General features: G+C 44.2%; 2 protein-coding genes and 2 long non-coding RNA genes across 4 annotated transcripts; 2 read left to right on the forward strand and 2 right to left on the reverse strand.

Moving 5' to 3' along the window:
• Positions 1 to 1681: 1681 nt before the first annotated feature.
• Positions 1682 to 4105, forward strand: ube2m (ubiquitin conjugating enzyme E2 M; the record flags this gene model as incomplete). Its single annotated transcript, XM_037791687.1, has 5 exons — positions 1682 to 1783; positions 1938 to 1976; positions 2323 to 2426; positions 2518 to 2581; positions 3352 to 4105. Coding segments are annotated over 5 exons (450 nt in total), but the record flags the coding sequence as incomplete, so codon positions are not given.
• A 1020-nt stretch (positions 4106 to 5125) lies between these two features.
• On the reverse strand, positions 5126 to 5902 carry LOC119501784. Its single transcript, XR_005209919.1, has 2 exons — positions 5547 to 5902; positions 5126 to 5501 (listed from the first exon to the last, which is right to left on the reverse strand). It is a non-coding gene; the product is annotated as an uncharacterized LOC119501784 (long non-coding RNA).
• Positions 5903 to 6393: 491 nt separating this feature from the next.
• On the reverse strand, positions 6394 to 17228 carry LOC119501783 (E3 ubiquitin-protein ligase TRIM21-like). The gene is made up of 13 exons (XM_037792391.1): positions 17105 to 17228; positions 13345 to 13524; positions 12714 to 13154; positions 11555 to 11659; positions 11380 to 11475; positions 11024 to 11257; positions 9504 to 9669; positions 9341 to 9430; positions 9226 to 9252; positions 7747 to 7773; positions 7359 to 7534; positions 7100 to 7255; positions 6394 to 6971 (listed from the first exon to the last, which is right to left on the reverse strand). Exons 2-13 carry the CDS (start codon positions 13465 to 13467, stop codon positions 6768 to 6770), a joined length of 1845 nt encoding a protein of 614 aa, XP_037648319.1. The 5' UTR covers positions 13468 to 13524; positions 17105 to 17228; the 3' UTR covers positions 6394 to 6767.
• On the forward strand, positions 15159 to 18327 carry LOC119501785. Its single transcript, XR_005209920.1, has 3 exons — positions 15159 to 15961; positions 16099 to 17205; positions 17978 to 18327. It is a non-coding gene; the product is annotated as an uncharacterized LOC119501785 (long non-coding RNA).
• The last annotated feature ends 633 nt before the right edge of the window (positions 18328 to 18960 follow it).

The following is an 18960-nucleotide window of genomic DNA, read 5'->3' on the forward strand; positions in this document are numbered from 1 at the left end:
TACTTTATACTCTACTACATCTCAGAGGTAACTATAGTACCTTATACTCTACTACATCTCAGAGTTAACTATAGTACTTTATACTCTACTACATCTCAGAGGTAACTATAGTACCTTATACTCTACTACATCTCAGAGTTAACTATAGTACTTTATACTCTACTACATCTCAGAGTTAACTATAGTACTTTATACTCTACTACATCTCAGAGGTAACTATAGTACTTTATACTTTACTACATCTCAGAGGTAACTATAGTACTTTATACTCCAGTACATCTCAGAGGTAACTATAGTACTTTATACTCTACTACATCTCAGAGGTTACTATAGTACTTTATACTCTACTACATCTCAGAGGTAACTATAGTACTTTATACTCTACTACATCTCAGAGGTAACTATAGTACTTTATACTCTACTACATCTCAGAGGTAACTATAGTACTTTATACTCCAGTACATCTCAGAGGTAACTATAGTACTTTATACTCTACTACATCTCAGAGGTAACTATAGTACTTTATACTCTACTACATCTCAGAGGTTACTATAGTACCTTATACTCTACTACATCTCAGAGGTAACTATAGTACTTTATACTCTACTACATCTCAGAGGTTACTATAGTACTTTATACTCTACTACATCTCAGAGGTAACTATAGTACTTTATACTCTACTACACCTCAGAGGTTACTATAGTACTTTATACTCTACTACATCTCAGAGGTAACTATAGTACTTTATACTCTACTACACCTCAGAGGTTACTATAGTACTTTATACTCTACTACATCTCAGAGGTAACTATAGTACTTTATACTCTACTACATCTCAGAGGTAACTATAGTACTTTATACTCTACTACACCTCAGAGGTAACTATAGTACTTTATACTCCAGTACATCTCAGAGGTAACTATAGTACCTTATACTCTACTACACCTCAGAGGTTACTATAGTACTTTATACTCTACTACATCTCAGAGGTAACTATAGTACTTTATACTCTACTACACCTCAGAGGTTACTATAGTACCTTATACTTAGATTAAACTAGCCAACAGGATATAAAGGAGTTAAATTGATGATTTTACAGACCATGATGCATTGCTGCAGATTAAACCAGCCAACAGGATATAAAGGAGTTAAACGTACACATTAATGCAGCATTATTATTATTATTATTATTAATATTAATATTATTATTAATAATATTAATATTATTATTATTATTAATATTAATATTAATCCAGAAACATCAGATATGACAGTAGTACTACTACTGTAGTACTACTATAAGTACATTTAGATGATTACATACTTTTATGTATAATAGTTTATTTTTATAATATATATGATGTATAATAGTTTATTTATAATATATATAATGTATAATAGTTTATTTATATAATATATATATTGTATAATAGTTTATTTATAATATATATAATGTATAATGATTGATTGATATAATATAATATATCTGATGTATAATAATTGATTGATATAATATAATATATCTGATGTATAATAATTGATTGATATAATATAATATATCTGATGTATAATGATTGATTGATATAATATAATATATCTGATGTATAATGATTGATTGATATAATATAATATATCTGATGTATAATAATTTGATATAATATAATATAATAATGTATAATGTGTTTCAGACATCAATGAGTTGAACCTGCCAAAGACGTGTGAGATCAACTTCCCCGACGACGATGACCTCCTGAACTTCAGACTCATCATCTCACCAGACGAGGTGTGTGTGTGTGTGTGTGTGTGTGTGTGTGTGTGCGCGCGTGCGTGCGTGCGTGCGTGCGTGTGTGCTTTTGCGTGTGTGCTTTTGCGTGTGTGTGTGAGAGCAGAAAGTGTCTCCACATTATGTCTCAGATCTGTCTTTGTCTGTCTCACAGGGCTTTTACAAAGGAGGGAGATTTGTCTTCAGCTTTAAGGTGAGAAACACCTCTCACCTGTCCTCTCACCTGTCCTCTCACATGTCCTACATGTCCTCTCACATGTCCTCTCACCTGTCCTCTCATCTGTCACCTGTCCTCTCACATGTCCTCTCTGTCCTCTCACCTGTCCTCTCTGTCCTGTCACCTGTCCTCTCATCTGCCCTCTCTGTTCTCTCACCTGTCCTCTCTGTCCTCTCTGTCCTCTCACCTGTCCTCTCTGTCCTGTCACCTGTCCTCTCTGTGCTCTCACCTGTCCTCTCACCTGTCCTCTCTTTGCTCTCACCTGTCCTCTCTGTCCTGTCACCTGTCCTCTCACCTGTGTGTGTGTGTGTGTGTGTTTCAGGTAGGACAAGGTTATCCCCATGACCCCCCGAAGGTAAAGTGTGAGACGATGGTGTATCACCCCAACATCGACCTGGAAGGAAACGTCTGCCTAAATATCTTAAGGTCCGTCTCCCCCCCCCAGCTAATGTCTGTCCTCCTTCAGTCCTCCTTCAGTCTGTCTAACCAACATGTCCTGTTGTCCTGTTGTCCACAGAGAGGACTGGAAGCCTGTGTTGACAGTAAACTCCATCATCTACGGTCTACAGTATCTATTTCTAGTGAGTCTCTTCACTTCCTTTGTTTACATTCAGATCACAACTAATATTATTAATATTATTTTACTAATATTTATTTATGTACTTCTTTCTGCCTGGTATTCTGATTACTCTTAATAGTAAGTACATAATAGTAATATCAGTAGCAGTGTTAGCGGTAGCCATTATATTATATTATAATATATTGTACTATATTATATTATATTATACTATATTTGACTATATTATATCATATTATAATATATTGTACTATATTATATTATATCATACTATATTATACTATATTTGACTATATTATATTATATTATATTATTTTATATCATACTATATTATATTACATTATATTATACTATATTATATCATATTATATTATATTTGACTATATTATATTATGTTCTATTAAACTATATTATACTATATTATATAATATTTTACTATATTATATTAAAATTATGTTATATTATATTATATTATATTATATTATACTATACAGGGACCTCTCTACAAGTATTAACCTTAAACAAGGAAAATAATCCAAAGTCATACTTGACAAACGTGAGTTTTAATAATTGTTTATGATAAATGAATTATTAACTCAGGGTTACAGGACGGTGTTGCCTGGTCCAATACGGCGTCTATGTGTATATCTATATATCTCTATCTGTGTATATATAGTATGTCTGTGGTCCTTGAGGAGCTCCACGCTGCCCCCTGCAGTCACAGTAGTGAATCAGGACACTAATGCTGGACCTTAATGTCCCCCCCCCCTCCAGGAGCCTAACCCTGAGGACCCGTTGAACAAGGAGGCAGCAGAAGTCCTGCAGTCGAACCGGCGGCTGTTTGAGCAGAACGTCCAGCGCTCGATGAGGGGCGGCTACGTGGGCGCCACCTACTTCGAGAGGTGTCTTAAATAACTCGGCGTCCCATGATTCTCCAAACCCCCCCACCCCCACCCTTCCCCCTCTCCTCCTCCTCCTCACCTCCTGCTCCCCCTCTGCCTCCCCCTCCCTCCCCCCCGCCTCCCCTTTTACCGCTCAGTCCTGCTCGTTGGCAGAAGCAGGAGCTGCGGCGGCGACAGAAAGCAGCACGCCAGAAGACGCTTTTCTGTTTTAAAACAAAAGAAGACGAAGAAACTCCACCCTCCTCCTCCTCCTCCCTTCGTCCTCCCTTCCTCCCCCCTCCTCCCATTATTCTCTGTTTTACTTCCAAGACGCAACATTCAACCGTTTACACGCCACAGGGGGACGCCGACGCACAACGCACACCAGAACTGGACTCATAAAGATGGCCGACAGCGAGCGGCGGCCGAGTGTGATGACGGAGGAGGGGAGGGGGAGGAAGGAGGTGTGGGTGGTCAGTGAATGTTGCTCGGGTGAGTCGGTGATTCGCCACGACGCCGACGACGACGATGATGATGATGATGATGATGACGATGACGATGATCCCACAGGATTTTCTTTTCTTTTTTATTTAGTGTGTGTGGCGAAGACGCCTGCATCAGACAGGCGGTCAGAAGGACACGCCCCCCTACGCCGCACCGCCGTTGGTTCATTCGCTCCTCACACGTCAGCCGGCAGCAAACTCCAAACTCACAAACGCCACTTCATCCTTTCGCTCCGTTTCTGTCGTCTCCGGCGCTCTGGGCTGGTTGGAGACTTCAGGAAGTCGCTACGCCCGGCTGTTGTTCGCCAAGAAATAGTCCCAGCATGCAACAGGGTTCCTCCTAAAACTACAAATTATGTTTGTGTTCTTCGCTAGCATACCATGGGGGGGGGGGCTTCAGAGTCACAGTGGGGAGGGCTTCAGAGTCACAGTGGGGGGGGCTTCAGAGTCACAGTGGGAGGGGCTTCAGCATCAGTGGGCGGGGTTTCAGAGTCACAGTGGGCGGGGCTTCAAAGTCACAGTGGGCGGGGTTTCAGAGTCACAGTGGGGGGGCTTCAGAGTCACAGTGGGCGGGGCTTCAGCGTCAGTGGGCGGGGTTTCATAGTCACAGTGGGCGGGGCTTCAGAGTCACAGTGGGCGGGGTTTCAGAGTCACAGTGGGGGGGCTTCAGAGTCACAGTGGGCGGGGTTTCAGAGTCACAGTGGGCGGGGTTTCAGAGTCACAGTGGGGGGGCTTCAGAGTCACAGTGGGCGGGGTTTCAGAGTCACAGTGGGGGGGCTTCAGAGTCACAGTGGGAGGGGCTTCAGAGTCACAGTAAGACGAGACGTGGACTCATTATATCCACTGATAGGAGGATGTCACAGCGAGGGGGGAGGGGCCAGTCACAGTGGGAGGGGCTTCTTGTCTCGACAGAATCAGGCACGCCTTAAAAAAGTTCCTTAAAGCAAGACGGCGACATCATTTCCAGCCTGCGGCGGCGACTCAACGGCTGGAGGTGTAGTGATGTCAGCGCTGGGGGGGAGGAGCTTGGTGTAAGAGGGGGGCGGGGCTTGGAGCCACAGTGGAATCAGGTGACATCACAGCGTCCCTGTGATGTCACGGCAGTCTGCAGTTAGTCACATGACTCTGTTTGACAGACGGCGGCCAATAAGAACGAGTTTGGAGTTTGCTGCTAAATCTCACACACACACACACACATAAACACACACACACACATAAACACACACACACATAAACACACACACACACACACACACATAAACACACACAGACTGAGCGTCGGGGCGGAGCATGGTGACAGGTGGGGGGGCAGTGTGTTTGTTTAAGGGGGGTGGGGGGGTTTATGGGGGGGCTTTTGGTTTCATTTTGGGGGGCGTTGTGGGCGGGGTCACAGAGGGGGAGGGGCTTAAAATGTTACAATTCTATTGTGTATATTGACCCCCGGCTGTTCACATTGACTGCAATATGATTTATGTTAAATAAAATATAAACTTGAATGATTGTAACCGTGGTGACGTCCTCATTAAGAGGAACAATTAACCTGTTGGTAACCGTGGTGACGTCCTCATTAAGAGGAACAATTAACCTGAAAATGAAAGGAACTAATAGAACCTTTCTCTGTTAGCGGGCTGGTGGCTAACGGGCCGGTGGCCAGCGGCAGCGCTGTAGAGATAAACTGAGGGCGTATAAATCTGTGGATGTCTATAGTTAACTATCCTTCAGTGAAGTCAGTCACAAAGAGAGACGGACAATATCAGAGAAGCGTTTCAGAGACGGAGAGAAAGGGTTGCTAATAGATTAGCCTTCTGCTAACAGCAGCTAGCGGCTCACGTTAGCTGCTGTTAGCAGAAGGCTAAATATTAGCATCATTTCCTCTCCGTCTCTGAAACGCTTCTCTGATATTGTAGCTCTAGAGCTCCAATCACAGTTAGTGATTGGAAGTGTTAGCCTCCAGCTAATGTTAGCCCACTGCTAGCGTTAGCCTCCAGCTAATGTGTGGAGTCCTCAGTGAGCTGAAGGAGCAGCGATAACAGACTAAGATAATAAAGATAATTAATAAATACAATAAAGCTTTTTATATCAGTCAAACTTCTGTTCACATAGCGGATGAGCTTCACCTTCCCAGCATGCTCTCTGGCAGCTCAACGGCATTGTGGGAAATGTAGGAAATCCTGAAGTTAAAGTAAAGCAGTGCATTTCTGCTTCAGACACCTTTCACTTTGTCTTTTATTCTGAAGTTTACAAAACATAACACACAAGCAGCGTTTTGTTGAATCGTTCAACGTTTACTCATCGCCATCCTGCACCAACATTAAACCAGCTGGGGGGCGCCACGCCACGCCACGCCACGCCGCCACCACCAGTTGACTGGCTGATCCAAAACCATCAACAACACCCTGGAACTATTATAGTCATTAAAATGAGTCGGACACTTTAGTGACGTTTGTCTTTATTTAACAGATTGGATCAGATGTACATTAGAACAGACGGTTCATACCGGAGACATCAGAGACTCATCACCATTGGTTCTCCGTACAGCTCTCAGTAGGAATTATTTATTATTAAAAATATTGTTATTAAAATATTAAACCCATTTTTCCATCGATAAGCTCAGTAAATATTAGTTTGGTCTCAGCTGTGTGTCTTCCGTCACATCTGGGGACAAACTAACATCTGTTTTGTCTGTAATGAGATTCAGCTTCTGTCCCGACGTCGGTGCTGGACACCCCCAGTATGTGTCCCTCCTCTCAGGTCTGGACCCCGCCGTCCCGGTCCTCGTCCCGGTCCTCGTCCCCCTCCTCATCCCTCAGGCCAGCTGGTGCTGTGTGGTCATGAGGACCAGGGGGACCTCTTTGTCTCCGGTGCCCAGCAGAGGAAACATCTTCTCGGTGAACTCGGGGCCATTGAAGCTGTAGATCTCTGAGCCCGACTTGACGTTATAAAAGGACACCTGTCCCTCGTCCACGTCCAGGAAGACGCCCACCTGACGCAGCTTCGGCGGACTCTTCACCTGCACCGCCGACAGACACACAAGAGAGAGACGTTAGTCCTGTTTGATCTTCCGTATGTAAGCTAACATCTGTAAAGGTTCTCGATGTGACATCGCAGCATGAATAGATCAGTACGGTGTGTTTGGACCTTGGTGAGCGGCGGAGCGGTGAGCGCTCTCAGCTGGCTGCCACTCCACCAGATGGCGTAGTACCCGTTAGAGGGACTCATGTCAAACAGCCCTTTCCTGGGCGCCGACTCGCTGACCACGCCCAGCTTCCAGTCCTTACTCTCCCCGACAGACACCTGCCACAGTGGACACACAGAGAGAGGTTAGTACGTCCTTAGAGGTTAGTGGATCCTGGATCAGGTTCTGGATCAGGGTTATGGATCGGGGTTCTCTCAGTACCTCCCAGTAGTGGCGCCCGGTGCTGAAGTTCTCTTTGGCGATGACGCAGGACCAGACGTCGAAGCGCTGCTGGCTGTTCCTGAAGAACTGCAGCTTCTCTCCTCTCTTCACCTGCTTCCTGTCTTCAGACAGGATGAGGAACGGGTACGCCGTCACCGGGTTCAACGTCACGTCATCTGTGGACAACGGGGCGCCGCGAGGGGACAAATCAACGATCTGAGGACATGACCTTCATCACGCAGCACGACAGGTAACAAAGTACACAAACACAACAGCACAGCATCCAACCAACCACAGGACATGAAGGCTTTCTATCCCATAATACTACCCACGAATCCATCACTCTGGATCATTCACTCGTATGAGGCTGGAACTGTGGAGGACTCACCCATGTAGACTCGGGCCTTCTTGTGTCCTGTGACAGACATGAAGCTGATTAACATTTCAAATCATTAATATATAACAACATATATAGATATATTTATATATATTTATTACACGGTTTTGTTGAATAATTGGTCAATCACGGCATACTACAGTCTGTTCTTTCTGTATAACAGACCGTCGCTACGTATAACAGACCGTCGCTACGTATATCAGACCGTCGCTACGTATAACAGACCGTCGATACGTATAACAGACCGTTGATACGTATAACAGACCGTCGCTACGTATAACAGACCGTCGATACGTATAACAGACCGTTGATACGTATAACAGACCGTTGCTACGTATAACAAACCGTTGCTACGTATAACAAACCGTTGCTACATATAACAAACCGTTGATACGTATAACAGACCGTCGCTACGTATAACAGACCATTGATACGTATAACAGACCGTCGCTACGTATAACAGACCGTTGATACGTATAGCAGACCATCGCTACGTATAACAGACCGTTGATACGTATAACAGACCGTTGCTACGTATAACAGACCGTTGATACGTATAACAGACCGTCGCTACGTATAACAGACCGTTGATACGTATAGCAGACCGTCGCTACGTATAGCAGACCGTTGATACGTATAGCAGACCGTCGCTACGTATAGCAGACCGTCGCTACGTATAGCAGACCGTTGATACGTATAGCAGACCGTCGCTACGTATAGCAGACCGTTGATACGTATAGCAGACCGTTGATACGTATAGCAGACCGTCGCTACGTATAACAGACCGTTGATACGTATAGCAGACCGTCGCTACGTATAGCAGACCGTCGATACGTATAACAGACCGTCGCTACGTATAACAGACCGTCGCTACGTATAACAGACCGTCGATACGTATAACAGACCGTTGATACGTATAACAGACCGTCGCTACGTATAACAGACCGTCGATACGTATAACAGACCGTTGATACGTATAGCAGACCGTTGATACGTATAGCAGACCGTCGCTACGTATAACAGACCGTTGAAACGTATAACAGACCGTTGATACGTATAACAGACCGTTGATACGTATAGCAGACCGTCGCTACGTATAACAGACCGTTGAAACGTATAACAGACCGTTGATACGTATAACAGACCGTTGATACGTACAGCAGACCGTCGCTACGTATAGCAGACCGTTGATACGTATAGCAGACCGTTGCTACGTACAACAGACCGTTGCTATGTATAACAGACCGTTGATACGTACAACAGACCGTTGATACGTATAACAGACCGTTGCTATGTATAACAGACCGTTGCTATGTATAACAGACCGTTGCTATGTATAACAGACTGTGGAGGACTGTTTTTGTGTGAGATTATTGATTTCTTCAGTCAGTAGTGTAATAAACCACGGCATCCCCCCCCTCCTAGCTGTACGTTATCTCTTCATAATGCATTGGTTAAAAGACTCAGTACCTGAGACGGGTTTGGACTTCTTCCGATCTGAAGGGAGACAGGAAACAGTCAGACATCCTTTCACATTAAAAGTCTTAATAAAACCGTTTGAGTCAGATATGAATGAATGAATGACCTTTCAGAGACCACTGACTCTTCTTCAGACTGGTGGTGCTTCCTCTCAGACTCAGCATGCTCTCTGCCATCATCAGCTCCCCGGACGACCCTGAACACACCGCCTCATTAATACCTATAGATATCTATATACATACTGTATAGGAGTTCCTATTGCTCCTCACCGGAGCCTCTGGAGACGACCTCCCCCATCCTGATGTCCTCCATCTTGTCCTTCACCTCCGACAGAGCGCTCTTCACCTCCCCCAGCTGGAAGTGGAGGAAGAACCTCTCGTCCTCCTCCACCTCCTCCTGCTGCTCCTCCAGAGGAGCTGCTGCCTCCTCGAAACTCTGAGGAGGAGAGGAGGAGATGAGGTGAGGAGGAGAGGTGAGGAGGGGAGGTAAGGGGAGAGAAGAGGAGGTTAGGAGATGAGACGAGGACGAAAGGAGGAGGTGAGGAGGACAGGGGGAGTAGTAGAGGAGGAGGAGGAGGAGGAGGTGAGGAGGAGAGGAGAGGAGAGGAGAGGAGGAGGTGAGGAGATTAGGAGAGGAGGAGAGGAGAGGAGGAGGTGAGGAGGAGAGGAGGTTAGGAGAGGAGGTGAGGAGAGGAGGTTAGGAGAGGAGGTGAGGAGAGGAGAGGAGGAGGTGAGGAGGTTAGGAGATGAGATGAGGAGAGAAGAGGAGGAGGTTAGGAGAGGAGAGGAGGAGAGGAGAGGAGGAGGTGAGGAGGAGAGGAGGTTAGGAGAGGAGGTGAGGAGAGGAGGTTAGGAGAGGAGGTGAGGAGAGGAGAGGAGGAGGTGAGGAGGTTAGGAGATGAGAGGAGACGAGGACGAAAGGAGGAGGTGAGGAGGACAGGGGGAGTAGTAGAGGAGGAGGAGGAGGAGGTGAGGAGGAGAGGAGAGGAGAGGAGAGGAGGAGGTGAGGAGGAGAGGAGGTGACTAGGAGAGGAAGTGAGGAGAGGAGAGGAGAGGAGGAGAGGAAAGGAGGTGAGGAAAGGAGGAGAGGAGGAGGTTAGAAGGTTAGGAGAGGAGGAGGTGAGGAGGAGAGGAGAGGAGGGGAGAGGAGAGGAGGAGAAGAGGAGGTGAGGAGGAGAGGAGGTTAGGAGAGGAGGTGAGGAGAGGAGGTTATGAGAGGAGGTGAGGAGGAGAGGAGGAGAGGAGAGGAGGTGAGGAGAGGAGAGGAGGAGGTGAGGAGGAGAGGAGGTTAGGAGAGGAGGTGAGGAGGAGAGGAGGAGAGGAGAGGAGGTGAGGAGAGGAGGAGGTTAGGAGAGGAGGAGAGGAGGTGAGGAGGAGAGGAGGTGAGGAGAGGAGGAGGTGAGAAGGTGAGGAGGAGAGGAGGAGAGGAGGTTAGGAGAGGAGATGAGGAGGTTAGGAGAGGAGAGGAGGAGTTGAGAAGAGGAGGTGAGGAGGTGAGGAGGAGGTGAGGAGAGGAGGAGAGGAGGTGAGGAGGAGAGGAGGTGAGGAGAGGAGGAGGTGAGGTGAGGAGGAGGTGAGCAGGAGAGGAGGAGAGGAGGTTAGGAGAGGAGATGAGGAGGTTAGGAGAGGAGAGGAGGAGGTGAGGAGAGGAGGTGAGGAGGTGAGGAGGAGGTGAGCAGGAGAGGAGGAGAGGAGGTTAGGAGAGGAGATGAGGAGGTTAGGAGAGGAGAGGAGGAGGTGAGGAGAGGAGGTGAGGAGGTTAGGAGAGGAGAGGAGGAGGTGAGTCTGACCTGCAGGAAGCCGATGTGGTCCTGACTGATGGCCTGGACCTCCAGCGTGGCTCTCCTGTCCATCAGCTGGCTAAGCTCTGCCTCCAGACGCCTCACTAGCCCCTCCCCCTTTGACATCACGCCATCCAGCTGGTTGTCGATCCCGCCCACCACCTCGGATCGGATCCGGTCCAAGGAGCCGGACACCTGGTCCAGCAGGTGCTGCACCTCCCCTCGCTCCCCGTCGGCGTAGTTCTGAAAACAATAAGAACCATCATCATCATCATCATCATCATCATCATCATTATTAAAATCATCAATCTGATCAATAGTCAATAAACTAACTAAATATACTGAATGAGGAGCAGACGCGTGACCTTTACTCCGTCCAGTTTCCTCCTCAGCTGAGTGACGTGGATCTCCTTCTCTCTGATCCGGTTCAGGATGTCCTGCTCCGTCCTCGCTACCTGTTTCTGAACACACCAGACTCCATTCATTAAATCACTGATTTAACGTATTAAAGGACTAATGGTATATTGTCCTCCTCTCTACCTGTTTTCCGAGTCTCTCGGTCTGCACGGAGACGGTTTTGTGTGTTCGATGTTCCTCCAGAACACAGATGGCACAGATGCAGCGCTGACATGTCCGACAGTATACCTGGACAAGTGAACACATCAGGAGGTGTTCATGTGTTTTACAATGAATACAGTAGTCCTGCTGCCTCTGTTACACTAATAATAATAATAATAATAATAAAAATAATATAAATAATAATAATAATAATAATAATAATAAAAATAATAATACAAATAATACAAATAATAATAATAATAATAATAATAATAAAAATAATAATAAAAATAATACAAATAATAATAATAATAATAATAATACAAATAATAATAATAATACAAATAATAATAATAATAATAATACAAATAATAATAATACAAATAATAATAATAATAATACAAATAATAATAATAATAATAATAATAATAATAATACAAATAATAATAATAATAATACAAATAATAATAATAATAATACAAATAATAATAATAATAATAATAATAATACAAATAATAATAATAATAATACAAATAATAATAATAATAATAATAATAATACAAATAATAATAATAATAATACAAATAATAATAATAATAATAATACTAATAATAAAAATAATAATTAGAATAATAATCAGAATAATCAGAATAATAATAATAATCATACTGATGTGTGTAAATAGCCCTCTTTCTCTCTCAGTAACCATGGTGACGTGTTAAGTGGAGGCAGAATAATTCTCTGAACACGTTAGCTAATGCTGGCTAGCGATATTGTTGTCTTGTTTTTTTAACAACGGCTGAAGGAAATCCTAGTTCCTCCTGCTGGAGTCTACTTAGCCTCCAGTCTTTCCTTTGTTTAGCCTCCAGCTAATGTTAGCCCACTGCTAGCGTTAGCCTCCAGTCTTTCCTTTGTTTAGCCTCCAGCTAATGTTAGCCCACTGCTAGCGTTAGCCTCCAGTCTTTCCTTTGTTTAGCCTCCAGCTAATGTTAGCCCACTGCTAGCGTTAGCCTCCAGCTAACAGCGTGACCTCATCATGACGTCATCACTAAAAGCGTCTATAAAAACAGGATGCTGTTGTACTTTGAATGTATGAGGTCATAAACTGGTGATGTCACAGTCAGCGTGTAGTAGCGCTCACCTCCAGCAGGCGGCGGTGGATTTGGCAGGTGCGGCCCCTGAGGGCCTCCTGGGGGTCCATCAGAGGGTGTTTGGAGTAGAAGGGCGTGGTCTGGTGCGGCTTCACGTGCTCAGAGCAGTAGGCGGCGGTGCAGGTGAGACAGGAGCTGACGGCGGGCTGTTTGATACCCGTACACACGTCACACCACACCACCTCCTCGCCTGACGCCGTCAAAAACGGATTTTTGCTGTCTGCGATCGTCGGCGAGGCGCCCGTGGCAGCCGACGTCCCGTTCCCGACCGGCAGCGGTAACCCCGCGGCGCCGTAACGAGTCTGTTTGTATTTATCTGCGATGAGAGCGAAGACTTTGTTGACGCTGAGCTGAGGACGCTCATCAAACTGGCGCTTACAGAGAGGACAGGTACACACCGGGCTGGACGCCCAGTAACCTCCGATACACGCCTGCAAACACACCACAGAAGAAGAAGTTCACACTGTGAGCTCAGAAGATTAACGACAAGTAGAAGCCAAGTATACGTTTGTCAAGTATCTCTCTAATGAGTATATAAGAAGTAAAGTGAAAGTGTACTCTGTGATTTGATGTTTTACAGGAAGTAGCAGGTGAGTAAAGGTGTGTTTGGTCGGGGTCTACCTGACAGAAGTTGTGTCCACAGGGAGTGGAGACGGGTTCATCGAACAGGTCCAGACAGATGGAGCAGGTTAACTCCTGCTCTGAGAAGAGATCTGGGGCCGCCGCCGCCTCCGCCATCGCCATCCTGCTGCTGGACCGCCACAGGAAGTGGTAGCGCTGCTGGGCTCCTTCCTGTCAGTTCTGAATTATATACAAATGAAATAAAGTTAAATACAAACACCAAAGGGGGTGGAGGGGGGACTCTGACTGCATCATTTGACCATCACTGGTTTTAAAGCATCTCTGAACCTTCATCTCTTTGTGTGAAAACACATTGGATGTAAAAACAGGAACCAATCAGGATGAAAGAGGAAGTGTGATGTCACGGCGTGTTAAATAGGACTGTCGGTTAGAGACGGACCCGGTCGGACTACATTCCTCCTGCAGCAGCTCAACTCCGACACACTAACAGACTCAAAGCCGTCCGGTGAGTCACACAGGTAGAGAGGAACACACCTGAGAGGACTGACAGGTGGACTCCTCTCGTAGCTAGACCTACAAACACTAATATATATATATATATATATATATATATCCTACTAAATCAATTCATATGTAATCCACGTAATCGTGAACCAGGAAGTATAAAGACAACACCCGCGGCGTAGCGAGGAGGGCGGGGTGGATGGGCGGGTCTAGAACACTAGAACTCACCAGGAGACCGTCGTTCATGTCCCGTCTGAAACCGTCGCTGAACTCCACATCTCATACTTATCCTTTAAGTACATACAAAGTACTACTGTAGCATGCAGTATGCATACTATTACTACAATGAGCCTTCACCTTTGACCCTCTGACAGGGGATTGTGGGTCAGAATAACCTGAACAGCATGCTGGCTTCATACTGCAGAATGTGCTCACGTGCATCGCAGCAATGCATCATGGTCTATATAATCATCATGTGTTTGTAGATTAATCTGCAGCAATGCATCATGGTCTATGAGATTATGTGTTTGTAGTTTAATCTGCAGCAATGCATCATGGTCTATGAGATCATGTGTTTGTAGTTTAATCTGCAGCAATGCATCATGGTCTATGAGATCATGTGTTTGTAGTTTAATCTGCAGCAATGCATCATGGTCTATATAATCATCATGTGTTTGTAGTTTAATCTGCAGCAATGCATCATGGTCTATATAATCATCATGTGTTTGTAGTTTAATCTGCAGCAATGCATCATGGTCTGTGAGATCATCATGTGTTTGTAGTTTAATCTGCAGCAATGCATCATGGTCTATGAGATCATCATGTGTTTGTAGTTTAATCTGCAGCAATGCATCATGGTCTATATAATCATCATGTGTTTGTAGTTTAATCTGCAGCAATGCATCATGGTCTGTGAGATCATCATGTGTTTGTAGTTTAATCTGCAGCAATGCATCATGGTCTACATAATCATCATGTGTTTGTAGTTTAATCTGCAGCAATGCATCATGGTCTATGAGATCATGTGTTTGTAGTTTAATCTGCAGCAATGCATCATGGTCTATGAGATCATCATGTGTTTGTAGTTTAATCTGCAGCAATGCATCATGGTCTATGAGATCATCATGTGTTTGTAGTTTAATCTGCAGCAATGCATCATGGTCTATATAATCATCATGTGTTTGTAGTTTAATCTGCAGCAATGCATCATGGTCTATGAGATCATGTGTTTGTAGTTTAATCTGCAGCAATGCATCATGGTCTATGAGATCATCATGTGTTTGTAGTTTAATCTGCAGCAATGCATCATGGTCTGTGAGATCATCTGGTATCTCCAGCCTAATGTATTTTCCAGCTGATCCGAGAGGCTTTTTAAAGGGTTTATTTAGCTTCAGAAGGACGAAGAGGAGGATTTACTCTTCATCATCCTTCAGTTCATCACAAACATTCAACATCAACACACCTGGACACACCTGGTTCTACCTGGACAGGAAGGACTGATCTCATATATGATGAAACAACCTGATTCTATTTCAACTGAAATCATGAAGAGCTGCTGGACAGGAAGTTAACACGGTCACCATGGCGACAGCATCAGAACAACATGACACGGTTAGCATGTAGCATGTAGCATGTATGAGCCCCTGTCACATCTGGATGTATAGGGAGTTTAAATCTCTCCATCAGTCAGATTATTAATGAGAGCGTCCAGGAAGTTAAACTGAGTGTGTGTCAGAACATCACAGGAGGAAACGAGGGAACAATAAACACAGACACGTGTTTGTGACGGTGACCATAATGTTTGTAACACTCAACATGGACTCTCAGATCTGCTCCGCACGTTTTACAACCAGACAATCGGAACTACTGAGATCAATAGAGTGGATAACCAGAGACCAGAGGTGAGTCTGCAGAGCTCAGCTGGTTAGCTTAGCTTAGCATAAAGACTGGAAGCAGAGGGAAACAGCTAGCCTGGCACTGATCCCCTAAGTTAACCGTCATCAGGAGAATCTCAATTAGGGCTGCAACTATTTTCATTATTGATTCATCTACCGAGGGCTGGCTTCAGGCGTCGGCCAGGTTATATAGGCGGCTGCCTATATTGGGCGCCACCTTCTGCCGGCGGGCGCCCGTCCTCATTTTCTGCAATCAGGTAACAAATGAACAAATAAAGAAAGAAAGAAAGAAATAGACTTGTCACTGCCGTAACTCTTATTGTGAAACTGACGAAACCCTTTTAAACCAACAATATCAATAACCAACTGTTCATTATTATTATGATCAATACAGTTATTTAGACCCCTAGTGGCTTTTACGTGGGCCGAGCCCCGATCTGATGGCACGACTGGGCTGGGACGCACTGAGGACAGTCCGCCCCGGTCGACAGTCGCACCGGGAGCAGGGGGCCCCGTCCCAACCCGGCGGGGAGAGAGGGAGCAGCGAGTCCTTTGTCCACGGTGCAGCGAGGTCCGGGCGGGGAGCGCTGTAACGCTGCAGCCCTGGGAAGCACCTTGACCCCCAGCCTTTCCAAGCCGACCTAGAGCCTCGTATGCGGGACTCCCCAGCCTGCCGTGTGTCGCTGGCTGTTAACGAGGGTCTTCTGGCACAGAGAAGTACTCGTATCGGTACTCCGTATCGGAGAGTACCCAGATGTGAGTACTTGTACTCGGTCTGATATAAAGTGGTATCGGAGCATCCCTGGTCTAAACTGGTGGATTAATCTCTCAGCTAGTGAGGATGGGGATGTCTTTATTCACTTTAATGTGATAAAAAACAGAGAAAAATCTCCATATTTGAGGATGAAAACTGAAGTTTCTGACATTTTTTGTCATGAAAACTATGTGAAGGATTAATTGATTATCAGAATAGTTGACTGGTGATGACGCTGATGATCAATCGATTAATAAAATGCATTTTAATAAAGATCTGTGTCCGTAAACAGCAGTTTATTAGTCATTAATTATAGTGTGAAGAAGAGTTCAGGTGGTTTTAGTTCCTGTTGGAACAGATCTCAGGTCAGCTGATGACACACTGTCATGGTTTGTGATTCTGGGCTTTATAAATAAAGTTGACTTGAATCTGTGATGATGAGACAGCAGAATATTTCAGCAGGTAAACATCAGATTCAGTTTGAGGACTTTGAGAACACGTTTTCTCCTCTAATATTAAATATACATATATATATATATATATGTATATAAATATTAATATCCTCAGATACAACAGAGAGTTTAAAGGGAAGCATCGGCAGATGTATTTGAGAGAAAAGAGTTTACAGAGTGGAACAGTTTCTTACCTTCAGTCTGCAGCTCGACGTGTTTCTGTTCCAGAGCCTGAAACTCAGGTTGGCCTGTGACGTCACCGGTGGGCGGAGCCTCCGTCAATCAGAGTTGTCAGGTGAGTTTAGCAGGTGGAGCTGATTGTTCATGTTTTCATAGGTTTGTATTCATTTATACATTATTGATTAAAAAGATAAAGACAAAACAACTGAAAGGAAAAAAATCTAAAATATCTTTAATATTATAAACAAATTCCTGATCGATATGGAAATAAATTATTTTACCTCCACAGTGATGATTTAAATGTTGTTTCACAGCCAGAGATTCAATAATTATGGAAGGGAAATAAATAAATAAATAGATAGATAGATAGATAGATAGATAGATAGATTGAAAAAAATAAAATAAATAAAATAAATAAAATAAATAAAATAAATAAAATAAATATATTATTAATGTAGACGAAACCCTGAATTTCAGCAGGAATTTTCAGAGGTTTTAATTATTTTTATTTATATATTTTTTTGTTATTCAAGATTTTTTTTTATTTGACTATTTTTACAAATAGTAAATAAAGAAAATCTGATAAAATACATTTCATGTTAAGACAGAAATCAGAATAAAATAAAAAATAATATAAATATAACAAAATGAATAAAATGTATAGACGGTATAATTGAATAGTGAATAAATACATAAAAATAGAAATTAAAACTTTAGAAGTAGTGTTTTTATTTTTAGATTCATCCTCTGGTTCAAATAAAGAAGTTCAAATAATCGTCTGATCAGAGCAGCCGGTCGGTCGCTGCCTTGCTCAAGGGCATCACTTTTAATAAGTCAGTATCATGTGACGGTTTATGTTGAACTGATTGTCGTGTTTACACCCGAAGACACCTGAAGACACCTGAAGACACCTGAAGACAGATAGGACCGAGGACATTCCTGCTGGACGGGGGTGTGTGTGTGAGAACAGGTGAAGGTGTGTGTGTGTGTGTTTGTGTGTGTGTGTGAACAGGTGAAGGTGTGAGGTGGTGAATCCTGTTTGGCGGTTGGTCCTCCTGGGCTGTGATTGGCTGATTCTTATCCTCTGTGCTGTGTAACTCTGCTTTGCATTTTTGCTCCAGATATGTGCATGTAAATGTGTTCTATGCTAAACCTCATGAAACTTTACAGCCACAAACTAGAGACCTAGAGCATTCAGAGGATGGATGGATCAGACTACAGACCTAGAGCATTCAGAGGATGGATGGATCAGACTACAGACCTAGAGCATTCAGAGGATGGATGGATCAGACTACAGACCTAGAGCATTCAGAGGATAGATGGATCAAACTAGAGACCTAGAGCATTCAGAGGATGGATGGATCAAACTAGAGACCTAGAGCATTCAGAGGATGGATGGATCAGACTAGAGACCTAGAGCATTCAGAGGATGGATGGATCAAACTAGAGACCTAGAGCATTCAGAGGATGGAAGGATCAAACTAGAGACCTAGAGCATTCAGAGGATGGATGGATCAGACTACAGACCTAGAGCATTCAGAGGATGGAAGGATCAAACTAGAGACCTAGAGCATTCAGAGGATGGATGGATCAAACTAGAGACCTAGAGCATTCAGAGGATGGAAGGATCAAACTAGAGACCTAGAGCATTCAGAGGATGGATGGATCAGACTAGAGACCTAGAGCATTCAGAGGATGGATGGATCAGACTAGAGACCTAGAGCATTCAGAGGATGGATGGATCAGACTACAGACCTAGAGCATTCAGAGGATGGATGGATCAGACTACAGACCTAGAGCATTCAGAGGATGGATGGATCAGACTACAGACCTAGAGCAAAATGTGTAATTAATCACAATTAATTTAATT

This window comes from Sebastes umbrosus, chromosome 14, assembly GCF_015220745.1.
Source record: "Sebastes umbrosus isolate fSebUmb1 chromosome 14, fSebUmb1.pri, whole genome shotgun sequence".
Lineage (NCBI taxonomy): Eukaryota > Metazoa > Chordata > Actinopteri > Perciformes > Sebastidae > Sebastes > Sebastes umbrosus.